Source organism: Dipodomys spectabilis, unplaced genomic scaffold, assembly GCF_019054845.1.
Source record: "Dipodomys spectabilis isolate Male_0828 unplaced genomic scaffold, ASM1905484v1 ptg000125l, whole genome shotgun sequence".
Lineage (NCBI taxonomy): Eukaryota > Metazoa > Chordata > Mammalia > Rodentia > Heteromyidae > Dipodomys > Dipodomys spectabilis.
The window spans coordinates 337,472-365,181 of record NW_024870802.1 but is presented as its reverse complement, the minus strand read 5'-3'; the positions used below and the strand labels follow the sequence as shown (position 1 = coordinate 365,181).

At 41.3% G+C, this 27,710-nt stretch overlaps 1 protein-coding gene across 1 annotated transcript in view; it reads right to left on the bottom strand.

The window, feature by feature from the left end:
• Shtn1 (shootin 1) overlaps positions 1-16,211 on the bottom strand; it is a 98,528-nt gene extending 82,317 nt beyond the window's left edge. Inside the window, exons 1-2 of the mRNA XM_042689124.1 lie at positions 16,008-16,211; positions 2,996-3,048 (exon numbers count right to left, since the gene is read on the bottom strand). Of these exons, the coding sequence (XP_042545058.1) occupies positions 2,996-3,048; positions 16,008-16,065 (111 nt within the window). The 5' untranslated portion in view covers positions 16,066-16,211. The remainder of the gene's footprint in view (positions 1-2,995; positions 3,049-16,007) is intronic.
• Between the last annotated feature and the right edge of the window lie 11,499 nt (positions 16,212-27,710).

Here is a 27,710-nt window from a genome sequence, read left to right as displayed (position 1 = left end):
AAGGTAAACAGAGTGGAGTGAACTTAAAACCTCTCTACTTTTTGTTTTACCCAACCACATAGCATTCCATATTGCTTTCAGTTCTTTTCTTCCCATTACCGTTAACAGTTATTTTTAAAGAATCAGGACAGAAGCAGGTCAATAATGCCTACAGATGTCACAAAAGTATTAGGCAGACTCTGCATAGAGAGAGAAGCATGCAAACAGTTGATGGGCTGAGATCATTAATAATCCTCCTTTTACCAAAATGTATTTTACCTATATTGATATGTGCATACAAGACGGTTCTGTTAAAACCTCACTGCACAAAGTTGCTCTCCATTAAATAACTATCATCTCTACCAAAGGGTGGTGTTTACGGAGCATTGATTTTAGGGGGGGAATGTTGCTTTTGGGGGGGAGCTGGGGGTTGGGGGTTGTTTTGTTTTTTGTTCTTTTGGTGCTGGTCCTAGGGCTTGTGTTCAGGGTGTGGGCCACTGTTCAAGGCTAGTGCTCTACCCCTTGGATCCACAGCTCCACTTCCAGCTTTTTGGTGGTAAATTGGAGATAAAAGAGTCTCACAGACTTTCCTGTCTAGGCTGGCTTTGAACTGTGATCCTCAGATCTCAGCCTCCTGAGTAACTAGATTATAGGCAGTATGAGCCACTAGCTTTCAGTTGATTTTCTTTCTTTAAGGGTACAGCGAGGACTATAAACAATGGTTAAAAGAGAAGAGAGAGAGATTCCATATCTTCTCTTCCTTGCTACTGTTTTTTTGTTGTTGTTGCTGCTTTTGTACCAGTAACAGGACTTGAACTCAGGGCCTAGGAGCTGTCACTGAGCTTTTTCATTCAAGGCTGGTGCTCTACTGCTTGAGCCACAGGTCCACTTCCAGTTTTCCTAGTGGTTAATTTGAGTCTCAAGGACTGTCCTCCAGGGGCTGGCTTTAGATAATGATTCCCAGATCTTGGCCTCCTAAGTAGCTAGAATTATAGGTGCTGGCTTGTTACTACTAGGTTTTGCCTCTATGTCAAATGTTTCTCCTGCATTAACCCCTCCAACTTGCTTTTCTCTTCTCCTTCTTGAGCTAGGAGTAGCTATGAAAGAGATTTGGCAGCAGAACAACTTCTCAGCCTTCTTCTCCTGGAGCTGAATGATGGTTATCATCTTAGGAAAGAGGACGACCAAGCTCTCTGATGTAGACATCACCCAGTAAATCTGCTTCAAAAAGAGGAGGCTTGCAGTATGCTAGTAGCTCATGCCTGTAATCCTGGCTACTCAGGAGGCAGAGATCTGTGAATCACAGTTCAAAGCCAGCCCTGGCAGGAAAGTCCTCAAGACTCCTGTCTCCAATTAACCACCAAAAAGGCTGGAAGCAGCATTGTGGCTCAGGTGGTAGAGTACTTTCCTTGAGCACACAGTATGCCCAGGCTCTGAGTTCAAACCCCAGGACTCAAACAAGAAAAAAAAAAAAGAGGAAGCACACTGTATCTACCTGTTAATATCCTCAGGGCATCTGTAATTGATTGTGGGGAGGGGTTTGATGAAATTGGGTATCTTATCCTTTGTACAATTATTTAAAAATAATTTTTAAGACTACATATCACACTATTTTATATGTTCTTTCATATCTTCTATTTGTACTTGCGTGGTACAGTTTTATCATTACCAGCTACCAACTCCTGAATTGTCTGGAGGAGAGAAGATAGGAAATAAGACTTCAGAGACCACCAAAAATTAATTTACCAAAGAGCAAAGGAAACTTAAAACTAGGAAACAAAATAATAATTTTTAAAAATCCATTTTACTCTGCTTTGAACTAAAGTATTTATTACTAATAGTATTAATCATACTGTAGCTATATAGAGAACTAATACAGCTGAAAAATTAAAATATAATTTTAAACAACCCAATGAATAATTCCAATATGTCAAAAATTTTACAAATAACTTCTTTTTTTTTTTAAGACAGTTTCCCTATGTTGCTTTACAGCCAAAGCTGACCTCAAACTCATGATTTTCTTGGCTTAACCTCCCAAGCAGTAAGATTACAAGTGTGAACCACCATACCAACCCAGCTTCACAGCCAATTTTTATAACAGTTCTTCCTCTGAAATTTTTTAAATGAGGTTTCACAATTTACAGCAGTGATAGTCACTTTAATAAACACTGGGAACTTTTGATTAATTTTCTACCAGAGATAGGTTTAGAAATATTTGGTCTATCAAAACTGCAATTTTAAAAGTAAATTGTATTTCTATCTAAAAACAAAAATGGGCAGTACTACATCCTCTCCATTTTTTCATTTTCTACCCAGTCCCTCTTCTTTTCTGACTTGCTGCTTTTCCTCTTCCCTAAATGTACAGGAACTGTGTATATATTAGCAAACATTCAAAAATTTTAAGAAAATACTTTCAGAGGACAAAAGAACATAGTTTATAGAAGTAAGTACAATTGAACTATTTAATAGTCAAAAAAAATTAAGACTGCCAAACTCCTGAAAATACTGGGCAGGCTTCTCCCACTTCACATTGAATGTTTTTCAACTTCCGGTATGCTAATCACACGGCTAAAAGCAAATGTACAAAAGGTTTATGGAGCTCTCTGGCTAACCACCAACAGCTAATTCCAGAGGTCTCTCCAAGATGGAGCACACATGGGTAAGTGCCAAAGGCAAACATCTCAGACCTTCCAGTCCATTCCCAGATACAAATTGCGGACGCAGGAAAAGTATGATTCTGGGAGCCTTGGACTGATTGGCCTGGTACCTTGCTGTACATTTAGCTGTGTGGTTAATCTCCCAGAGGGGCATCTACACTGGCATGCCTGCTATTCTCTACCATCTGGAGTGTGGAGTTGATATGAGCTCGAACCACACATGTAAGAGAAAAGAAGAAGAAAGAAAAAGAACCTCATGCACTCACATTTAACTGAAATCCATAGCTGAACAACATACTACTTTGCCTAGGCTTTCCCACATTAAGAAAAGAGAAAAAAATGAAGAGTAAAGTACAAACCTTCTCCTTGGTTTTCTGGTTCTCTGCTCTGAGGTCTTCATATTCGCCTATTGCTAAAAAAAAAAAAAAAAAAAAGAAAGAAAGAAAAAAAACAAAGCAATATTACAACTCTGTCATAAGTTTACTCTGAGAAAACCTGGGGACCAACTCCCCCTTACCCATCAACTACGTTTACTAAATTGAGATAGGGTAGAAAAGGTCAGAAAAAAAAAAAACTTGCTTTCTTTTAAATGTGCGTTTTTATTATCTCTAAGCAGCTGTAGACATGGGTTTCCATTCAACATGTCTATTCATGAGTTCCATGTATCTTAGTGTCACCCCTTCATTGTTCTCCCTCTCCCATGTACCCCAGTCCTACCTTTCCCCTCAAGATACCGGGTTCCATGTTCACATATGTACATGATTAGTCATTTTTTTTAAAGAAGAGATCATAGCAGATGTGTGTCTACCACACTAAATTTCAGTTCTCCCTAGGTTACAGGAAGATGGCTGAGGCAGAAGTGACCTGAGCCAAGCCCCCTCTCCTCTCCAGTGCTCAACGCTTGGTCCTAGGAGTTGGACATGGGGTGTCCCTGAAAGGCTTCCCTGTCATTGTAACCACAAATTTATTGGGAAAATGACCACTAAGAAAAAAAAAATTGATTTGGATATTTAGTTCCATGTCCATATCTACTTTATCTAGAGCAAAAGTTTATGCTATGAACATTCAACTAAGAATGATTATTTTTTGGCAGTCATCAAACAATGACCAGAAATCTCCAGATTAAATTACTAGGTCAGAAATACATGTAAACAGGATATAGTTACAATTGTGGTGGGCAGGTTGTTGCTACATAAAATACTCTATTGCTAAAAAAAAAAAAAATTAAACAACCAGAACCTACATGTTCAACTTTTGGCAAAAGCACTATTCTTTGAGTATCTCACAAGTTAAGATACAAAGTTTGTCAGGCACTGTAATCTTAGCATCTGAAGAGGCTGACCTCTAAGGATCAAGGTCTGAAACCAGGCTGGGCAAGAAAGGCCATGAAAATCTTATCTCTAACCACCAAAAAGCCAGAAGTAGAACTGTGGTTCAAATGGCAGAGTGCCAGCCTTGAGCAAAAAAGCAAAAGGATAGTGCTTAGGCACTGAGTTCAAGCCCTAGTACTGGCACAAGACAAAAAAGAACATAAAGTTTGTAGCAATGACCTAAAATGGATGATGGAGCAGAAAACAGAAGATAAGCCTAGAACTGCTGTTTACCCTGCTCCAGCCAGATAGCCCCAGATAGTCGGTGAATCTTAGGTTGAACTTTAAGGTTTTCAAAATTGAAATGTATAAAAATATAAGACTAACAGGGATTATTTCTTTGAACAATCTGAAATCAGAGATCTACCAAAAAAAAAAATCTAAAACCATCCCAGATAATCTGATCATCAATTCCAGAAATACATAACTAACTACTAGGGTGAATAACACCCTAGAAATAAACAATTAACAAGGAAAAATATTTGCTTTGTTCCCAACAGTGATCTAAAGGGTTTAGAATACTTGCTGAATAGCACAGAAATCTTAAATATCTAATTCATATCAATAAATGTTCATGGGATTATACCATCAATGTCCAGAGATTTTATTAGCATCTATTACTATAAAATAATAATTTAATTGAAGCCATAACCCCCTAAATCCCTTGGACATTAAGTAGCTCATCATACAGTTCTGAGTAGATACAGCCCTTTTGAAAATTACTATTTTTCAACATAAAAAAAAATTTTATGGATCATACAATGAAACCCCCTGTAGTTCAGCTGCTTATCAGCTGAACATATACCTCAATGGCTGAATGTAAACCAAATTGTCCTTGAATTTAAAAAAAAAAAAATCAGGGGCTGGGAAGGTGGCTCAGTGGTAGAGCGCTTGCCTTGCATGCCTGAGGCCCTGGGTTTGATTCCTCAGCACCACATAAGCAAAAAAAGAAAAAAAGCCGGAAGTGGAGCTGTGGCTCAGGTGGTAGAGTGCTAGCCTTGAGCTGAAGAGCTGAGGGACAGCGCCCAGGCCCAGATTTCAGGCCTCATGACTGAACCCAAAAAAAAAACCATCAATGAGATGTTCCCCGTTAACTAAGAATAAGACTACATATCTGTACTTATTCCACTGGGAAGTCTATGCTCAAGGCCCCAAATCTTTTTATTGTACCTAATATTGCTTCAAGAATTAACACAAATACTTCACTGAGAGACTTTGACTTAGATGACTTGACATTAAAAGTATTTGTAGTTAAAGTTAAATAATCAAAATGGATTTAATAATCTATTGGTGAGCTACTTTATCGATATACACACAAACGAAAATGGTTTACAAAACCATAATTTCATGTTGACATTAAGAAATTCCTAATTCAAAACATTGGATAATGGTTCTGAAGATTTTAAAATGTCCATGCTATTCTATTATACTAACAATAAGCCCAAGATGAAACATCATAAACTCATTACTGGGTCTTCTTCAAAAACATTAAGGAAGAGCCCTTCAACAATCCTATTTTAATGGAAATGACATCTTTCTTGTGACTATATGCAACTTTAAAAAGATAGGGCACAAAGAAAAGAAACAAAAAAGTAGAGGAAGAATTTGACCACCTGGTGATGCACAGAGGATAATTTGGCCAAGACATAAAAGGGAAGAAAAGAGTTTGTAAGGAAGTTTAAAAGTCATATTCACCACCCTAAATAATATTTATTCACAGGGGCTGGGAAGGTGGCTCAGTGGTAGAGCGCCTGCTTTGCTTGCATGAGGCCCTGGATTCAATTCCTCAGCACCACGTAAGCAGAAAAGCCAGAAGTGGCGCTGTGACCCAAGTGGTAGAGAGCTAACTTTGAGCTGAAGAGCTGAGGAACAGCGCCCAGGCCCAGAGTTCAGGCCCCATGTTCTGACCAAAAGAAAAAAAAATCACACACACACACACACAAAATCGCATTGCTTGGGAGACTTCCGTGCTCAGTTTTACAGATACAGCATTGTGTCATTGCATTGTAAGGTCACATATGACAGTAACATATGGCTAACTCCCAGCCTGATCACCAGTAGTGGGAAGGACTTGGACAGGTAAGGTCTTCTTTTGAGCCCTTGGGTTCCACCGTGTGTTGTTATAAAAAGAAAAGGAGTTAATATACATGATTATTCAAGGCACATGAACTGGTCCATCCAATGTTGGCCAGAGTACTCACTACCGAAAGCTCATTGAATCTTAGGGCATGACCAGCAATTAGATGGCCCCCTCTGATGTCCTGAGTTTCAGGCTTCCTTTTGTCTCATATGGTCCAAAAGATAGCTGACTGGAAACAAACAAACAAAAATCTGAAACCCAAGATACTACTCTTCTCCAGTAAAAAAGGAAGGGAAAAGGGAGCTAAAGATCAAGTTCAAACCATTAGTTAGTGTAGAATAATGTGGCCGAGGCATGGAGCCATTCTTTCTGATCCTGCCCGCTCCTCAGAATCAGCCAGTGGTTTTGCAACCCCACAGACCCCAGCCCCCTCTCCACACTCCCCTTTCCACAAGATTCTGATTTAGCTCATTGAGGGTCTAGTTGAGGCATCTTTACTGCTTTTTGTAAGGGGTTCTCAAGCAATTCTAATGTGCAACCAAAGTAGAGAACCACCACATAACAGTACGTAAAGGAAGAAAAAGGACGGTTTTGGAGAAAACGAGGATAATATCAGGCAGAGCACGTGTTGCAAGAATCATGCTGTTTTTCCATTTCCTAACTCCCTAATGCCAAGTTTTCCTCCCACGCCACAAATCATGACATAGCCAGCCCAGGAGGCAGCTGAGTAGACTTACTCGTTTCAGAAATATAACAACTGAAGTTCATAACTACAAGCCACTAACAACACTTCGGGGAGGATTGGTACCCGGCTTGCTTGGGACCATCTGCGTTAGCACTGGAAGTCCAGTGTCCCTGGCAAACCTCTCCATCACTGGCAGCCTAATCACTCTCCTTCTAGCATCTTCTCACACTATCATTTCCAACTGACATTTGCCAGATAGACTTGCACTGCCCAACAAGGCAGCCATTGCAGCTATTTCCATTTTAAGCAATTAAGTACAATGTAAAGTTCCGGTTCTTCAGGTCCCTTTTTAGCATGTGGTTTAAAGACAGCAAGCTAGACACTGGACACAGAATCTTCCCAGCATAGCAAGCTGCTACTATTCTGAGTGTCTCTGTCGAGCTACCTCTCAAGTACTTCAACCTCAACCACGTAAGACATAGAACTCAACACTCTCCCTCCACCCAATTTTCTGTTTCCTGCACGAATATTTCCTTCAGTTGTGTCACCATCCACTCATCCCTCAAGATAGCACCTACAGATACCTTGAGTCTACTTTCTACTACCTCCAAAAAACCATCAAACTCCCCTGGTCTTGAAAGAATGCCTCTCCAATCTATTCTTCCCTGTAACCAAGTTCTCAACCCTGAACTCAGACTCTCAACAATGAGGATGGAGCTTCTCTCTCTCCTAGATGTGTTCATTCTTCACAAGGTAGTTAAGCACACTGACAAAGCAAGCTGATTATTTTACTTTCTTGCTTATAATCCTGCAAAGACTTGAGCACCATAATCTGGAGCCACTGCTCTCTTCCAGTCTTTTGAGACTCAGAAACTAACTAACCCACTCCATCACACCCAAAGTTTCAATGCTACCTGGACCACACCCAAATCCTGTACACCTTTTGCAAATGTTCTCCATTCAGCCTGCAGGTGTTCCTCCCCCTTTGCAATATAATTCAATTGTCTTCTATGCCCCAGGCAAAGTGAGTGCTCATAGTTTAAAATACTACCAAGTGCCCTGCTCATATTTGAGCTGAGCATCTCTCACTCTGAAATCCAGAAGGACTTCAGATTTTTAGAGTAGGAATGCTCAAATAGTAAAGTGCATGTAAATATTCCAAAATCCAAAAAGACCCCAAATCTGAACTAAGCATTTTGGCTAATGCATACTCAGCCCGTACCTCTAGAAGAGCTCCTACATATGACATTATAAACTACATGCATGCAATCCTATTTCTTGCAATTCTCCTACTTCATAGTGATATATCCATTTTATTTGGCATAAAGACATCTATGTTGAATGGTTAAATTCTACCTGTCTTTTATGCCAAATAATTAAGGAAAATACACCTCCATTTTGCAAAAGAAGACACAAATTCAAAGAAGTCAAATTCCACAGCAAGAAATGGAAGCAGTACCTGTCTACAGATTCCCAAAGTCATATGTAAGAAAAATAGACATTACTGAACATTATTACTGTGTCCAATTCAACAAAGCACTAAAAGGGAAACAATCCTCTAGGGTGAACACTATGTCTATCAATCCAGATGCCCTAATCAAGCACAATGCCCCATTTATACTGGGCATATGATAAATATGTGCTAAACTCAGGAGGAAGGAAAAATGGATTTAAGTGTTCACATCAGCAAATCATGAATGAGGTCATACTCTCTTGCCCCATCAACATGCTTAATTGAAATGAAACTTTTAAATAGCTACCAGATGTAACCAGAAAACCACCGCCTCATGAGATCTTCTAATGCAGATTTGCATCCACTGAGTCTGTATCTTTGAGACTTGGGGAGCCTTGAGACCTTATTAATGGACAATGAGAACATGAGTCACAAACGACAGTGCTAATTAGGACATGATTCCCTTCTGCACACATCCCAATGGGTCTTCCTCTTAACGCCATAGTATAAAAGAGAAGCCATTTATATCTCACTTGTTAATTACGTCATATAAAGCTGGAGAAAACACTACTGGAAAAACTGACCCAAAAAATAAATAAAGATGATAGATTTCAGATCAGAAAAGAAATGATGGCAAACCTGAGATTCATTCAGACTAGGTAGAATACATAATCTGGTGTTAATGAAGTAATGATACTTAAGAAGTACAGTCAACATACATTAATGACTTCTCATGATCAACAGAAAAGCAGAAAACCAAGTACCTTTAAAATTCATAGGGAGGTCTAATTTCTGGTCTGGCATAAGTAGCTTGTAATTCACTCCATCCTCATGACAACAAAGAAAGCAAAACAAAACTGGATATAAACAACTCTACTTAGATCCAACAAAGAAATGAGGCCCAGGGCAAGCCACCATCTGCAAAACTGGAGAAACTTCCTAGCAGATACAGAGGACACAACTATAAGACCAGACACCCACAAACAGAAACCTCCTCTCAAGAACCAGCACCAACACAGGGAAAGCTTAACTGTAATTGCCCAATTGTTGGAGGCTCCATTTGAACTGAGTTTAAAGAATTTAAAATGCCAGGGATGGCAGTGCAGCAGGAGAAAGGATTCTGGGAAACTTTTCAGGTCAGAGAAAATTTCTCTACAACTTCTACCAGGTAGAGGAGAAAACGAGACATTCTGAAAGATGCTTAGAAATTCTGCTATCCTTAAGGCCTGACCTTCAAGAGAAACTATTACTGGAGCCTAACAGACTTTGGAGGGAGGGTGGGGAAACCAAGTCTAGCCTTTCCAGTCTCGCCTAAGAATGTAAAAAAAAAAATAAAAGAACACTTCCATACTTTAGACCACCACATAAAACTTTCCAAACTTGAAGCAACCAAGATGATCTTCAATAGGTGAACTCGTGTTTTAAATGCTTAGAATGTTTTTTTTCTCAAGTGCATTCCTTCTATATTTCAAAGTAAAGCCTAGCTATATCTCAGCTTTAAGGAATAAAATCTACTATTGAGGTATGTGACTCAATAGTACAATACTTGGCTCACATACAGAAGGTCCTTGGTTCCGTTCCCAGCACCACAAAAACAAGAAGTGTGAAAGTCTAAAGCAGAACAAAGCTTAAAATATACAGACATTTTGGATCCATCAATTCTTTCTGTGTATGGGGGAGGGGAACAGGGGTGTATTGGGGGCTTGAACTCAGGCCTTTAATCCTCACTTGGCTGTTTTACCCACAGCTGTCATTCTACTCCAGTTCAGCATTTTTTTTTTCCTTGCTGCTTAACTGTAGATAAGAGTCTTGAAGAATTGCCTGCCCAGTTTGGCTTTGCACTGTGATCCTTGGACTTCAGCTTCCTGAGTAGCGAGGAATACCTCTGGCCAACAATTCCTCTTTAAAGAATTTTTTCTTAGCCAGGCACCAGTGGCTCCTGCCTGTAATCCTACTCAGGAGAATGAGATCTGAGGATCATGTTTCAAAGCCATGAGACTCATACTTCCAATTAACCACTAGAAAACCGGAAGTGGCACTGTGGCTCAAGTGGTAGAACACTCACCTTGAGCTGAAGAGCTCAGGGACCGCATCCAGGCCCAGAGTTCAAGCCCCACAACCAACAAAAAAAAAAAAAAAAGAAAAAAAATGCTTACCACATAAATACTCAATTATTTGTAAATTAAAAAAATAAAACTTTGTAAAAGAATTCCTCCCCCATAGTCACACTTACATAGGTTTGTGTATAGCATGTCGTGGCATTATTTTTTTTTAGTTTTACATATATGTTAGGTATCAAAAAACCCCACAAAGACAGTAAGTACAAGGCCTCTCGGTATCCACAAGGTATTGGTTGTCAGACCATCACGCACACCAGAATCTGGAAGATCAGGCACAGTCTCCTGTATTCTTTAAATCTTACTCAGATCACTCACTTATCATACCCCATGCACTGTAAATGCCACATAAGGAGTTGTTACATTACTTCAGGGGATAATAAGAGAAAAGCCTGCACATGTTCCATTTTCTCTTCAAGTATTTCCAATCTGAAGCTGGTTGGATGCACAGATGTGAGTTTGAAGGGCAGCCTATACTTACATCCCATTACTTACATCTTGGTGTGTTTGTTACTATTAGTAGACTGATATGAATGCATTATGATGAACTGAAGTCTCTATCTTATTCAGACTTCCTTTACTTCTAACCTAAGGTCCCATTTTCTGTTCCAGGTCCCCACCTGCCACATTCCTTTTGCCCTGTCTAAAGGAATGGCTCTTGTCTGTTTCTCAGACTTTCTTCCATTTTGACCTCCTAGACAGGTTATTCTTTTATTTCTAGAGAACTTGGCAGCTTTATTAGAGTGTTGACCAAGTACTTTGTAGAATGTGTGCAAATTGGAATCTATGATATTTTCCTCTGAGTAGATTGGGCTTTGGGTTTTGGGGGATTTTGTTTTGTGTGTGTGTGTGTGCGTGTGTTAGGAAAGAACAAAGATAAATGTGGCCATTTGTACAACATCATGTTCTCAGCATGACTCATCAGGACACTGATGCCATGGGTCACCTGGCTGAGCTAGTGTCCTCCCTCCGGTATTGCTACTGTAGAGTTACTCTATCCCCATTTTTTCACTGTGAGCTTTGGGAGTACAAAGATATAACAGTCCCCGCTTAAGGATGAGGGTTCTCTGCTACATCTACTACATGAATCATAGGGGTGAAGCAGGCATTGGGGGTAGGAGAGAGTGAGAAAAGAATATCTTTCAATGACTTATGACATTCCAAATGATCATGCTACATAAAATGTCTAGAAGGGTCCATGAAAAAAACAATACATTAGAGGGAATAGAGCCACAGAGCCTCTTTTGTCAAAAATAGGCTCTAGCCTATATAGACCCAAAAGCCAAGGGGACAGTGGAAGTATTGTGGATTACTAACTCAGCTCTAAGAATAAGCTTGACTCTGTTTCCACCTGAACCTTACATATGTCTTAGTAACCTAGGGGAAATGACACTGACTCAATATGAGAGCAGGTTAACTTGGTTTAAAAAGCAACCATCTGAGCTGGGAAGGATGGCTCAGTGGTAGAGCGCTTGCCTTGCATGCATGAGGCCCTAGGTTCGATTCCTCAGCACCACATAAGCAGGGGAAAAAAGCCGGAAGTGGCGCTGTGGCTCAAGTGGTAGAGCGCTAGCCTTGAGCTGAAGAGCTGAGGGACAGCGCCCAAGCCCAGAGTTCAGGCCCACGACCAGACCAAAAAAATAAATAAATAAAATAAACAAATAAAAAGCAACCATCTTAACTTAGAAAATCCACATTAGATAGTATTTTCCCAAGAGCAGCTAGTAACTTCAGAGGTTTTGTTTTGTTGGTGTTAGTATTAGGTCTTAGCTAACATGCATGAGGCTCTGGGTTCAATCCCTAATACTATACACACATAACTCATTGTCATTCTCTCTCTCTCCCTTTCTCTCCCACCCTTTTTCCCTCCTCCCCACCACCATTGTGAAAGGCAAATGCATTCACTCTCATCAAAATGTCATCAACAAGCTCCAAGTGACATGGCACTATTACAATGACCAGTCTAGTGGACACCTGTTGTTTATGTGGGCCCCATCTGCACACTTCCTTCAGTAAGGATTTACAACAACTACTCCAACTTGGGTTTTTCTGGAAGGTGCCAGTGAAGATGCTCTCTAGCCAAATGCCTTGAATTCATGACCCCCAACTAGGCCAATCAGACACATATTCTTGGCATTCACATGCCCTCACCAGCAAAGACCAGGTCTTACTCCGCTCTTTATCGTGGATGCCTAACCCACTGCCTGGCTATGAATATTCAGTGCACGTGAACTGAATTAATTACACAGAAAATCATGCACCTTAAAAACAAATGCTGAACCAAGTCTATCATTTTCCAACAGAATTCTGAAGAGAGAGAAAATTGTATGATGTTTTGTGAGGGAAATGTCCACTTTTAGTGACTAGGAAATATGCATCGGAAATAGTATCCAAAGTTGCCATTTCTTGGGCATTAAAGATGTCAATCAGTCCAATAAAATAAAGCCCAGAAAAAAAAAAAGACAAAAGGAGAATTACCTCATTACCTCAACATCTGCTGCACATAAGCTATCACACACTGGCTAATTTTTTTTAAAAGGACATAATATAACTTTCTAGAAAGACATAATATAGCTAATTACACCATTCACTAGAAGGGAACATACAATGTTTTGAAGTCATTCAGAAGTGGGTGTGATTTATAAGACATAGAGCTCAGGGAATGGTAAGTAGAAATTAGAGATTGTTCATATTATGACAGACTCCGTCATTACATTTCACAACTTTTGTCAAAAGCAACCTCATTCACCACACCACTGAAGGTTTCCCATTAGGCGAGGCTGCTGTCAGCTCTGCAGCTCACAGCAGCTCAGACAGCTACGTTCTTTCTGAGCACACTCCTGGGGAATGGGTTCAAGTTTTAGACTTGAACCTTGCAGACAAAGGAACCACAGGAGGATATCTACCTGGCCAGTGAACACACTGAAGAGATCTCAAGCCTCATTAATAACCCAAGCAAAGAGAATTTCAAAAGGTTCCATTTTGCTCATTAGACTGGCAAAAACTCAGAAACTTGTGAGGCTTCAGCCAGTCTTGTGGAGATACAGGCACTGCTTCAGGGGAAGTTGCAAACTGGTACAGCCACTGGGGAGGGCACTGTGTAGCCAAACTTTATACATGCCCTTGCATGCCCTCCCATCCAACAACTCCACTCCTGTTTACCCCAGAAAGACTTCATAACTGTACATCTATTTGTATGATTATCTTAATGACTACTGACAAGGAGGAATATTTATTGAAATATAGATTATTTGGTTTACACCCCATAACACCCATGTCTACCAGATGGGTGTCATATATAGTAAGTTCCTGGTAGCTGTTAAAGGTATGAATACATTGTGTTTACTCAGCATTAAAAAAGGAAAGTAGGGCATCTGATTAATAACAGTTTGTTTTTTTTTTGGCCGGTCGTGGGGCTTGAACTCTGGGCATGGGCACTGTCCCTCAGCTCTTCAGCTCAAGGCTAGCACTCTACCGTTAGAGCCACATCACCACTTCTGGCTTTTTCTGCTTATGTGATGCTGGGAATCAAAACTAGGGCCTCATGCATGCAAGGTGAGCACTCTACCACTGAGCCACCTTCCCAGCCCACAGTTCTCTTTCTACATGTTAAATAATGATGATGGAATTCTGACCCAAAACTAACTTACAAAATTGGTCATGACACTGGCAAGTCGCCAAAGACCTAGCTGCCCTGTTCCCATCTCAAATTCCTAGCTTCCCAGTTAGTTCCATAGGCCAAATAACAAATATTATTGCAGTCAACTGTTCACACTACCATCTACTGGCACACACCCCCACCCTGGTTTTACAATGCTGAAAAAAAATCCCAACATCTATGCATGCAGATTCAATACCCTTACGAAAGTTTACTTAGAAATAACACAAATTTTCAAGTCTTAATAGTTTCACTGACTTTAATATGTACTTGATCAAGGAAATATGCCTCTAAAAATACCAATGTCATGAACTGGTCGTCCAATACAATAATCACAAGAGCCCTGAATCCAACAGAGACCAGAATATGTTCTAAAATCAAGTAAAAACCGATTGTGGATTATGCACATTGTTATTCTACTCTTGAAGTCATATAAAGAATAAACATGAGTCATGGTTTATTATTATTCAAAAATTAGCCAAGGAAAGAGCTAATATTGACGACTATTATCTATAAGGGAAGTTCTGTAAGTCTTAAGTGTGAATCAAAGTCTTTATGTTATGGAATGGGAGATATTACTCAAAAAAAAAAAAGAAGAAGAAGAAGATGAAGAAGAATATTTGCAGAATCTGGCCCTGACTTGAGAGATTCCAGATGAAGGAATTTTCTGTCCTCCCTCACCCCTGCTCACATCCTACCATAGTCAGTCACTGGTAGCTACTTTTATGATAGTAAACTAATCTAGAGTGAGAGCTAAAAGATGCAAGTTAACACTTAACCAGCACTTTCTAGAAGCTACAAACCACAGAGAAGTGGGTCATGTCCATTTCAATGAGGTGAAGTAACTTCCCCAAAAGTCACAGTAAACATTCCGGTAGAGATGTGTTTGCCCTGGAATGTGGATTCCAGAGGGGTGGGTGGACTCTAGCAGCAGCAGGTCATAGTCCTACACACTGACCTCATGAGGTCATCTGGTTTACCCTTGTCTAGTCATGTGGGAGTTTTGAACCACAAGATCCAATGAAGGGAAGAGACTCTTCCAAGTTCACAGAATGTAAGAGGCCGAGTTGGGACTAAGCCAAGAGGCTTAGCCATGAGCAGAGCCCTGTCCACTGCATGGTGCTGTCAACGAGTCACTCAGAAAAGCACATGACCCTCCACACTTTTACTTCCTAAATCTGGTTCCGCTCTTTTCTAGGTCCACATTCTCGAACCACCTTTTGGTCCAGGTGATAATCATTTTGCAAGAGCGTAAGGTTAGGCTCACACGGGCTCTCCGACCTGGCTTTGTTCGGTGTGGTAAGGGATGAAAATGACCGTCTGCAACAGTTCTTAAGGACAATCCCCATTTCCCAGGCCCTGGTGAAAGGCATGCACAGGGCCTGGGGCAGGCGGACCCTGCACACCCAGGAGGCCCACGCAGGCAGTGTTGGCTCTGACTCATAAATTGCTAAAAATGGGGAAGTGATAACACACACACACACACACACACACACACACACACACACACACACGCACACACACACTGTGGCCTGAAAATCCCAGCCAGCTAAGGAAAAGAGGAACTGGACCTAACCCAGGGATGGAAGGGCTGGAAATCAGCACTGCAGGCCCACGAGCAGGCGCGCGCAAAGTGTGCAAGGGTGGGGCCGGGCCCAGAGCCCTGAGACAGCCGGAGAGCCACCCCAGGCCGCCCTGCGCGCCGCCCCACCCGCTTCTGCCGCGTGGAAGGGGGTGCTGGGCCTCCTCGTGCACGCCGATCGCCGGCAGGTTCCTTTGCCCGGCCCCGATCGCCGCGGGCCCAGGCGGGTAGCGCTCCTCCCCTCACCCGGCCCTACCCTCCGGGACCCGGGCACCTCACCCTCCGCCCTGGGCTCTCCAGGGCGCGCGCGGAGGGCGCCCGTCCCGGGGCGGCCGCGGCGGCCGCCAGGCCACCTGCCGCAGCGCCCGGACGCCGTCCCGCCCCCGGGCCGCGGCTCCCACACCTGGCGCCCGCAGGCCCGCCTACCTTGCTCCTTCAGGCTGGTGATGAGCTGCAGCTGCTTCTCCTCGTCCGAGCTGTTCATTTTGGCGGGTGGGGCTGGGAATCAAAGGAAAGGAGGGAGCGGCGAGGGGGACCCGGGGGAGGGGAAGGAAAAAGCGAGGAGACGCCGGTGGCGTGCGGCGGCTCTACCCGGAAGTCGGGTTCGCTCCCGCTCCTCCTCCTCCCCCTCCTCCTCCTCCTCCTCCTCCTCCTCCTCCTCCTCCTCCTCCTCCTCCGGGCGCCGAGCGCGCGAGTGAGATCATCCCCACGCACCTACTCGCGCCGCGCACCTGCGCCGCCCGCGCGGCCGGACGGGGCGGGGCCGGGCGGGGCGGGGCCGCGGGCGCGGGGAGGGGGCTGCACCCTGGGGCCGCGGGCCGGGCGAGGGGCGCCCCGCTCTCCGTCTCCACCCTCCGACGCGGGGACGCGCGTCGAGGTCCCCGCCTTACAGCGCCTGTGCGGACCCCACTTTCGGGGACCCCCTGGGAATCGCAACCCCCCCTAATAATAATAATAATAATAATACAGACGCCACAGGCAGTAAATAAGCAAGAGCCTTCCCCGGGCAATGCCGGAAAGCTAGGTGCGCTCGGGGCGCCCCTCCGCCCCTCCCCAAAGCGGAGCCGAGACCCCACCGGGCCAGCGCGCCCGACTGTCCGCCCCACGCGGCTCGGGGTCACCTCGCGGGGCGGAGGGAGGGCGAGGCCTCGGGCCGGGGCGGGGGGGGGGGGGGGAGGACGGGGACGTAAGCCCCGCCGCGCGAGCTCTGGGTCTGGAGGGCCGTGGGGTCCCCTGCTCCCCGCGGAAGGACCTTAGCTCTAGGGAGGCTGTCACTTCAGCCCCAGTGCCCAAGGTCACACGGAGCCGAGGGGCCACAGAGCCCAGCAATGAATGGCCCTTCCTTCCCCTCCGCGGAGCTGTAGAACGCTATTGTACCGTTTGTAAAGAAATGGAAAGCTTCGTTAGAAAGGATGGTAAGTCAGGCCCAGAAAGACAAAGGTTTCATGTTTTCCCTCATAGGTGGAAGCCAGAATTAGCCTATAAACTGGTCAGTAAATATAGTAGATGGTAGGCAAGTGTACAAATGCATGAACTGAAATAGGGCAGATTCAAGGGAGTGTAATTCCTTAGAAACACCGTGTAATTCCTTAGAAAGACAGTCAAAGTTCAGCTTAAAAGAACGCCAGCAAGTGAGTACTTTGAAAGGAGTAGGGTGTGGCCATGGAGAGAGAGGAGAAGGGGGGAGACTGTCGTCAGGAATCCAATGTTTATCCTACAAAATTACACAAAGTGAGGCTAGGAGCGGTATGGATGGGAATGCTGAAAGGTGTGACACTGCTGTAGACGCATGTGTTCCAAAACTGCTTTGTGAAATGGCAGTGCCTTTGTACAACTACTTAAAGATAAGAGTAAAAAAAAAAAAAAAAAAAAAAAAAAACAGAAGGAAAAGAGCTGGGCAAGCAATCGTGGCTAACACTTGTAACTCAGCAGGCTGAAATCTGAGGCTCAAAGTCCTAAAGAGAATCTGGTCATGAAACTCCATAAGCCTCGCATCTCCCCATTAACTTGCAAAAAACTGAAAGCAGGGCTGTGGCTCAAGTGGGTAAAGTCCCGGCCTTGAGCAGAAAAGCTGAGAGACAGGCCTCAGACCCTGACTTCAAACCACAGTATTGACACACACACACACACACACACATGCATGGTGGAGGGTGGGGGGGAATGACAGTTTTCCTCCAGGACAAGTTGGAAGGATGCACAGGGAAGGAAAATGATTAAAACACTAAATCCTAAAGTCAGCAGCTTTTTTTTTTTTTTTTTAAAGATTACAGTTTTGAAAAAGAGTTCTGGCTGCTAATTACAACCTGCAACAGGTACCATCCTTTCACACTGGTCATTAAGCATCCAAGGTAAACCCAAATTGAATTAAATCCACTGGGCACACTAGGTTTTCTGTCTCAGTAGGCCACTTGGCTTAGACTTCCCTCAGTCCTGTGCTGTGTCCCTCTCTCCAGAACAAATAAACCAGGCAACATAGCAAAAGGAGGGAGGCTGGCATTTTGGTAAGTCCTGTAATGGGTATCTGTCTGGTATTCATTACTAAAAACTAATTCAAAATAAATGTTTTGGAGGGGGGAAATGTTGCATTGCTTTCTACTTTTCCAAAATGGCAATATAGTATTTTTTAAATGTGCATAATTTAGTGATCCAATGCTCTGGTACTTCTAAATGGAGGAAAATAAAAAGTTGAAACTTGAAAAATAACTTTAGCATGAGGTTTTTGTACTCCATCCTCTCTCTGGTATTTCTAAGATAATTCAAAATACTTGAAGATCAACTGCTATGAAGATCCAGAGGATAACCACATGGTCTTTACCCTGGGATTGCATTTTAGTCCTCAGAGTTGAAGAAGTCCAGGAAATAGGATGCAATTCATACTCCACTATATGAAAAGAGGAATAGTTTACACAGGTATTCTGTGTAAAGAGAAATCTTATTCCAGAAAGAAAATAAAAGTAAATTGGGGTGACAAGTCATGGCCATCTAGCCTTTGTAGAGCAGTCTGGGGAGAGCCACCCTAACTCTGTCTAATGGGAGGAGCCAGTCCCAACCAAACACAAGTAACTACAAGTTCATTCTCCCTACCAAGTTTAAGCAGAGTGTCCACCAGAAGCTTGGGTTAGCTTACAAAGTTCCACTGATTTGACTCTACTGAGTTATAGTTGAGTAGTGTCTTTGGAGTTCAAGAGAGTTATCCAGGCTACACTCAAGCAAGAGTTTTGGTCCCACAATGAATCTGCTGCCTCTTGAAATGGATCTCCTATAACCTCTCTGAAATTAAGACAGTCACCTGAAACACAATACTGTATTATCCCAAGGGCATGATATGAATTATTGGGATGGCAATTAGAGTCACTTACCCCAGGTACAGAGTTCCCATTACATAATGGTTTATTCATAGGATATGAATATTGATGGAAAGGATAGACATGATATAATTAGTTTTTGTTCTGTTTAATAATACAAAGAGGGAATTATGTTGCAAGCATGACGTTGGAGCCATTATTAACCTCCAAACATTGTCTGATTTAAAACTTTTAAAATGTGTGCATTGATGTGTACACACATACATGTATATGTATACACTCACACACATATGTATCCATATATATTATAGAGAGAGAAGGGTTGAGACTTTCTTAAAAATGTAAACAGTGGGCAAATATAGGCATAATATTCAATGTAGGTGTGAAAATGGAACTAGGTAAATTGAGAGGAGGGGAGGGGTGGGGTTGCAAGAGATGGGGGAGATCATGAAAGAGGTGACATTGAACAAGATGCCGTGTACTCACAAACTGACATGTTGAATTGGAACCCCTTTATACAACTACTTAAAAGGAAGTTTTTAAAAGCCAAAAATGATTAAACATATACTTATCCATACAACCCCGAGATTTCCTGCCAATGTATGTATCCCAGTACATGAAAACTGTATACAAATGTTTGAAGACACTTTATTCATAATCACCAATAACTGGAAGATCTCCCTTAACAGGGTGAGTGAATGGTATATTCATAAAATAAAATATACACATCATCAAAGAAGAATGAGCTACTGATTCATGCAACAGTTCAAGTCGATCTTAAATACATCTCACTAAATTTAATAATCCAGGTCCAGAAGGCTACGTGTTACATGGTTTAACTTCTATAATATCACAAAAGGGAAAAGCGTAGGGATGGGAAACAGCTGAGTGCTTGCTGGTGTTAAGGGAGATGAGGGAGATGGAAAGGCGGGGGCTACATGAGGAAATTTTTAGGGTGACAAACCTGCTCTGTTCCAAATCTAAGTAGTAAACACATAACTCTATACATTTTTCAAAGTCTGAAGAAGTAGATACTTCAAAAGAGGACTTTATACAAACTTAATAAAAAGTCAGCCATAATAGGAGAATGCCAGGCTGAAACGACAATTTAGCCATTTTACTAAGAAATGACATTACTTCCCTCAAGGGGAGAGGGAAAGGACCTGACTTAAATAACTTAGGATAATAATATTTTGATTGGATGGTAGAAGGCTAAAGATAAAAGAAGCTGTGCATAAACACTGTTTGACAAATTTACCTCACACGGGAGTATTGATTTGCAATTCTGAAACCACTCTCCAGGTATAGCAGTGTTGAATAAATAAGTCAATAAACGGTAGATGACCGGAGGCAGATTTCTCACTGTTAGGAAAATAAGTTAAAATCAGTTCTGCCACACATGTCTTACGTGTTCTTAAAACTCATCACGCTATGCAAAGCTGCACAGTAAAAACCATGGGTGTCACGGGAACAATGAGCACTCCAATACTTCTTCAATGACACATTTTTTCCCCCAAAGGTAGGACCTAATAAAAAAACAGTAGTATAGCTTTCTATGAGTAAAATTATAAAAATGCACAAGGCTACAAGGTGTTTTGCATTTTAGCTTTAAAAACAAGGTGGTGTTGTCTGTGAACGTACACATCACATTGGTGGCTGCTGGAGGGAAGCAGTGGAAGAAGAGCTGCCTGCAATCTGATGGAGACAGTGTGCCGCCAACCGTGGCTGCTGTGGCTTCTGCCCACCAAGTGGCAGTTCTTTTACACTCTCACCAGCATTGAATCCTAACCCAAATAGCCATAACTCGACACTGATAGCGGCAAAGGACTAAGAGCTGGACACCATTCATTCACACCTGCAATCCTAGCTACTCCGAAGGCTGAGATCTGAGGGTTGTGGTGCCAAGCCAGTCCAGCCAGAAAAGTCTAGGAGACTCTTACAAAAAAGCCAGAAGTGGAACTATGGCTCAAGTGGTAGAATGCTGTCCTTGAACAAAGAAGCTCAGGGACAGTGCCCCAATACTGGCACACACACACACACACACATACACACACACGAAAGAGAAAAAAGTATTGGGTCAGTATTAATTTCTTAGTTTGGATAAATGGACTATAGTTATGTTCCCAGTGGGATATGAGAATACACAAATTCTAGGTAGATTCTGGGCTATCATTGCAACTTGCCTTTGAATCTAAAATTATTTCAGAGTAGGTTAAAAGTCAATTGACATCACCCTAGTAACATAATAAAAATTAAAATTTATATTATTACCTTCATAGGTTTAGAAAAAGATAAAAATACTTAATACCAACCCAGATTTCAAAAAATAATAAACCGCCAGGTGCCAGTGGCTCATGCCTGTAATCCTAGCTACTTAGGAGGCTGAGATCAAAGCCAGCCCAGGCAGGAAAGTCCATGAGACTCTTATCTTCAATTAACAACTAGAAAACCAGAAGTGGCATTGTGGCTCAAGTGGTAGAGCACTAGCCTTGAGCCGAAGAGCTCAAGGACAGCACCCAGGCCCAGAGTTCAAGCCCCGCAACTGACAAAAAAACATAAATAAATAATAAAATAAAATACCTTTAGCAAACTAGGAGTAGAAATTCTTTAATATGATGAAAGACAGCTATAAAAAAAAAAAACGTACATCTAGCCAGGTACCAGTAGCTCACATCTGCAATCTCAGTAACTTAGGCAGTTGAGATACAGAAGGTCAGAGTTTGAGCCAGCCTGAGCAAAAAAGTCTGCTAGATTCTACCTCTGAAATAATCAGAAAAACAACAGGACAAGGTGTATGGATCTAATGGTAAAGTTCCAGATGTGCATGTAAGCCAAGGAAGCACAAGGCCCTGAATTCAAACTCGAGCACTGGCACAAACTAAATAACAAACTACTGTAAGAAAAATTCTAATTTAAGAAAAAAAAAGTTAGACTTCTACACTGCAAACAATACATCATTGAAAGAAATCAAAGAAACCTTAAATAACTGAAGACCTATATTATGTGGGAGATATAAAAGATTAAAAAAATTTAAGGTGTCTAAAACTGATCAGTAGATTGATAGATTTCATCACCTTTTCAATAAAAGGTCTCAAAAGATTTTTTTTTTTTTTTTTAGTCGGTCGTGGGGCTTGAACTCTAGGCCTGGGTGCTGGTCCTGAGCTCTTCAGCTCAAGGCTAGCATTCTACTTCTTGAGCCACAGCGCCACTTCTGGTGGTTTATTGGAGATAAGAGTCTAATGGATTTCTGCCCAGGCTTGCTTTGAATAGTGATTCTCAGATCTCAGCTTCCTGAGTAGCTAGTAGCTAGGATTACAGGCGGGAGCCACTAGCACCCTGCTCAGAAGATATATATATGTTTATTTAAAATCAGATTTTTAAATTTACATGAAATACAAAGGATCTTGAGTAGCAAAAACAATTTAAGGGAGTGATGGGGTCTTATTATGGCGGACAAGGCTGGCCTCAAATTCCTAGGCTCAAAGGATACGTCCATTTCCACTTCCAGTGTAGCTGGGATCATAGGCACATGCCACCAATCCCAACTCAAGAAACATTTGGGCTTACAAAAAATAATGTTCCATAATTCAGCCCAGCATTTATACCTAAGAATGCCTTCATTAATATATTTCCTTAATGTAAGTATACCCTTAGGGATGCCAGAGGAAACTAAATAGAAATATTGTTATGTGGCTGCTCACATTTAGTAGCTACCCATTTTTATTAAATTCAGTCCTCAATACTGGAAGAAAACTTAGTTGAGTAAATAAGTGGCACTACTGATCACTTGAAAGGTATTGTCTGGGAGATCAATAGTCTATTTTTGGAACTGTTTTCAGTACTATAAGATGTGTTTATTTCCTATATTTCAGTTGGTTCCTATGGGGATGATAAATTCATGGATCTGGAGTTCAAGGACAAAAAGAGGTTTGATGCTCAATACTCTCACCTTCTGTCTTGAAGGATTAGTTCACTCCAGTTGGGTTAAGCACTTAACTTCCCAGGGCACTTGTGATTTTCTTACCTTTCTAGAGAGAAATTAGAGTGGTCCTTGTCACCAGCCCATCACATGGACAGACATTTATGGTTTCCAACATTGTTGCCCACATTATACAGCTGGAAGACTACATTTCTTTTCGAGGATTCATGAACATCAAGCTATTAGTTCTTCAGAATAACCGATATGACAAGCTGTCTATTTAAAACCTTCATATTCCCTTTACCTGTACAACCTACAGAATAATACTAGAAGATCCTAAAATGGTATTTGTTCCAACTTTGTATAATTGAGAAGAAGAAAAAAAGATCCTCAGAAAGTAAAGTGTATATTCTCATTCACATGGGCTGCTTAATGGCAGAGCCCAAGCTGAAAAACAATAAAAGTTCCTGGGCTTATGCTGTTCAGGTGCTGTAAAGTCTCTGAGAGTGTTCCTTCGTTGGGAAAATGGACAAGATGTAGGAGAACAACACAGGCGAAAACAAGGGCAGGAAGCAAAACTGCCTCTTCAAGTGTTACCACATGTCTCTGCCATTTTGCTTGGATAGTTCCAGCCATCTTTTGCCAGGATTGGCAGCTCACTCGATATAAAACCAAAGGGCTGTTTGGTCTTTGAAGACACCCCTCAAATTAGTGCCTCCTATGTAATCAGCCAACGCACAGGCTCTGAAGCCCCATCCTATCATTACCTACTCCATTTACTGCCTGGGGCAGAGCTCAGGTTATTCCCTAGAACCTAACGTGCACCCCACTGTGCCAAAGTCTCGGCTTCCTTTTCTTCTGTTCTTTTTCCTACCACTGAAAATACCCAGGACAACACTGTGATATCAAAATTCAGTAACAATCATCATAATACCAGTAACTTGATAACCAGTTAGTTACCAGCTGATCAACTCCTATAGAATTACAGTGATGATGGTTGTACTATAATATCAATATGCTAAATGTCCCCCAACCATCAACTTAAATATGATTAAAATAGTAAACTTTGTTATGTATGTACTTTCATAACTTTTAAAAATGGATGATAAAAGAGAAGAATGTGGGGGGGGGGTTGGGGGGGGCTGGTCCTGGGGCTTAAACTCAGGGGCTAGGTGCTGTCCCTGAACATTTTTGCTTAAGGCTAAGGTGCTACCACTTGTGCCACAGCTCCACTTTCAGCTTTTGTAATTAACTGGCGATAACAGTCTCACAGACTTTCCTTCCCCTGGCTATCCTCAGATCTCAGCCTCTTGAGTAACTAGGATTACAGAAATAAGCCACTAGCACCTGGCTAAGAGGGACTTAAAACATTATTGTTATTAGCCAGGCACTGGTGGTTCATGCCTGTAATCCTAACTACTTAGGAGGCTGAGATCTGAGGATCATGGTTCAAAGCCAGCCCAGGCAAGAAAGTCCCTGAGATTCTAATCTCCAATAGACTCAAATGGTAGAGTGCTAGCCTTGAGCTGAAGAGCTCCATGACTGACCCCCCAAAAAACATTATTGTTATTATAAAGGTAATGTCCAGAAGGGTTACAGCTACATAAGTCAGGTAAAGAGTACATTTCTTTTTGGACAATGTCACCCCTGCCCTCTCTCTCCCAATTTTCCCTCCCATTCCCACTAAGAGGGACTTTGTAATGGACAGAAAAACAGAATGAAAATCACATGCATGAGAATAAGAAGCAAAGGAGAAATTCAAATATATCTCAGTGTTATGAAAGCTATATGATTCTCCAGGGATGGTTTAACTCTAGAATCATTTGATCAGCTTATTGTTCACATGTCAAGTTGAAAATATATTTTTGAGACTATTTTTAAGCTATAAAATTAGTATTTTGGGTTCTTTTTCTTGTTCAAGTATATTTAAAAATAAGTCATTTCCTGTCTACCAACCCATACACTCTATGCAAGAGTAACTTACTATGTCTTACAGGTATCAATCTGGAACTGTTAAAGCATGTGTCTATATGCATACTTTTATAAACTTGGGTTCATTTATACTGATCTGTAATCTGTCTTTTCACTTTCGAATACCCTCTGGAGGGAGGTCTTTCCATATGGTCATGTAAATTTATCTTGGTTTTTTTTAAAGCTGCATAGAGTTCTATTGTATGTGTGGGCAATATTTACCTATTCTGCTACATAAAAAGTTTACAGATACTGAAAAAGAGACTTTGAAACTGAGTAAAATAAATTATAAAAATATTGATGATAACGATAATGCAATGTGTGTCTGAGTATGACATTCCATGTCAGATTTCTTTCTCAAAACTGCAATAAGTACATGATGTACAGCATCCATTCTTGAAACTGTACTGAGTATTTTCCACATCAATTTGAAGTCGAAGAAGTAATTTAGTGGGGAGCCTATAAGTACTCAAATAACAGGGCCAAAGGCATTACAGCTTAGAATATTTTTCTGACATAACAGACTGGAAACATCAGAACTGAAAAATATACCTCTAAAAACCTTCTTGAAAAGCTGGACACAGGGTGCCAAAACATCTATGAAGAGGTGAAAAGAATAGTCAAAATATTTTGATGGTAATGCCTAACAAGGAGAAAAAAAAATCTATGAAATCTCATTGCTTTATAACATTTTTTAATGGAAGCCCGAATTTTGACATTAACTAAAATGTGGAGAAAAAAATAATTCTTTGAATGATTCATGTCACTTATAAATTCAGCTAAGATTCAGAATCTAATGTATATATGCATACACATAGACAGAGAGGCAAGAGCAAGTGTTTAGGTCATCAAAGAGCAATCAATCATTTAAGTAAGATTAGCAAGATATAGTGACATTTTCCAAAAGCTTTTAAAATCCAGTTTTGAGGAACATTAGTACCTAGCCTAAATGTGTCTTATTTGCAAAAGAAAAAAAATCTAAAAGTTATCAATATTCATTTGGAAGAATCTTGGAGAACATGAGGAGAGAGAGAGAGAAGAGTAACGAACTCTGGACATCACCTTTTTAAAAGTTGTGATAAAAAATATCTAAATTGACTTTTCAAAACTCTAAAAATAATCTAAAATATATATCAACCTGATGAGCATCTGTTTAGAAAATGACTGAATCTTGGTAAAAACAATGAGCCTTATGGCATTTGAATGTAGATTCCACCATTCCTCTCACTCCACCTCCATACGACCAGTTAAAATCTAGAGCCCTGCAATCACAATGAGAACAGCGGCCTAAACTGTCTCAGAATGGGGTGTGAGCGCCACCCCTTCAGACACTTCTGGAAGTGCCCATTAGACCCTTTTCATTTGATCTGTCTGGCCAGTGTTTGGAAAATCCCACTCACTGGTTTATTTTTGTTCCAACTCAAGAGTTCATCCATTGTCAACAATCCTTTCACAGCAGTATTTTCTGAAAAGCATCAACAGCAACTGAGGCTACAAAACAGCTGGAGTAACCAACAACCCTACCAAAGCAGAAGAAAAGACAAGGTATGAGGGACCCAGAGGAATGTTAAAAACTGATACATGCCTAGCAATCTAGAAGGCCATACGTGTAAACAGAGCAGTACATAAGATCAGGAAATACTGGAGAACTTCCTAGGCTCTAGGCTTTCACTTCCATGACCTTGGGGCTCTGGATAAACAAGAAGTAAAAGGTAAGGCAGTTAGGTCCATAGCTTGCCTGAACACTAAAGACAACCTCCAAACATACACACAGCTTCCAAACAAAGGCTGAGAGATTTACTGGTTTAAATCACTTAAAGAAATCTGTGCAATTATTAGCTAGCCAAGGCAACTTCAGGAACCATACAAACCAAAGAATATATATCCTTTCCAGAAATAAAGTTACTAAAGAAACAAGGACCAATAACTATTAATAATAATAATAACTTTAGGAAAGAGGAAAAAATTCAATTTCTAAAGTTGACAGACTATGTTATTTAAATGTCCAAGTCTCAGCAAAAAGTCACAAGATGGGCAAAGAAGAATGAAAATACACACACACACAAACTGGAAGAGCAGTCAACAGACAGTGCTCCTGAGAAAATATAAATAGATTTTTTTAACTAGCAATTTAAAAATATATTCAAAGTACTAAAGAATATCATGTCAAAAGACATCCATAGCCAGTGGCTCACATCTGTAATTATCACTGCTCAGGAGACTGAGATCTGAGGATCACAGTTCAAAGCCAGCCTGGCCAGGAAAGAGTGTGAGACTTATTTCCACTAAACTACCAAAAAAGCCAAAACTGGAACTGTGGCTCAAGGGGTATTGCGCTAGCCTTGTGTGAAAGAAGCTCAGGGACAGTGCCCAAGCCCTGAGTTCAAGCCCCAGGATTGGCACACACACACACACACACACACACACACACACACACATACACACAATGCATGTATCACCAAATACAGGCTATCAACCAGGAATCCAAATTCTATAAAGGGCCAAATATAAATTCTAGAGGTAAAAAGTAATTTGGGGAAATTTAAAATTCATTCTGGGGCTCGATTGCAGCATAAAACTGTCAGAAGAAAGGATTGGAGATCAACTGAGATCACAGAGTCTAAGGACAGACTAATATAAAAATGAATAAAAAATGAACAAGATGTCACCTGTGGGACTCTGACCAAGCATACCAGTAACAGAGGGGAAGAGAAAAGGGGCAAAAAAGAATATCTGAAGAAAGAACAGCCAGAACATTCTCCAAATTGAGTGAAAATATTAGTTAATACTAGAGGTTTAACAAATTCCTACTATAACAAACTCAGATATCCTCACGTAGATACACCATAATCAAACTACCAAAAAAAAAAAAAAATCAAAGACCAACAGGAAATCTTGAAAGCAAGAGAAAAGCAGCACCTCATGGGAAAGGGA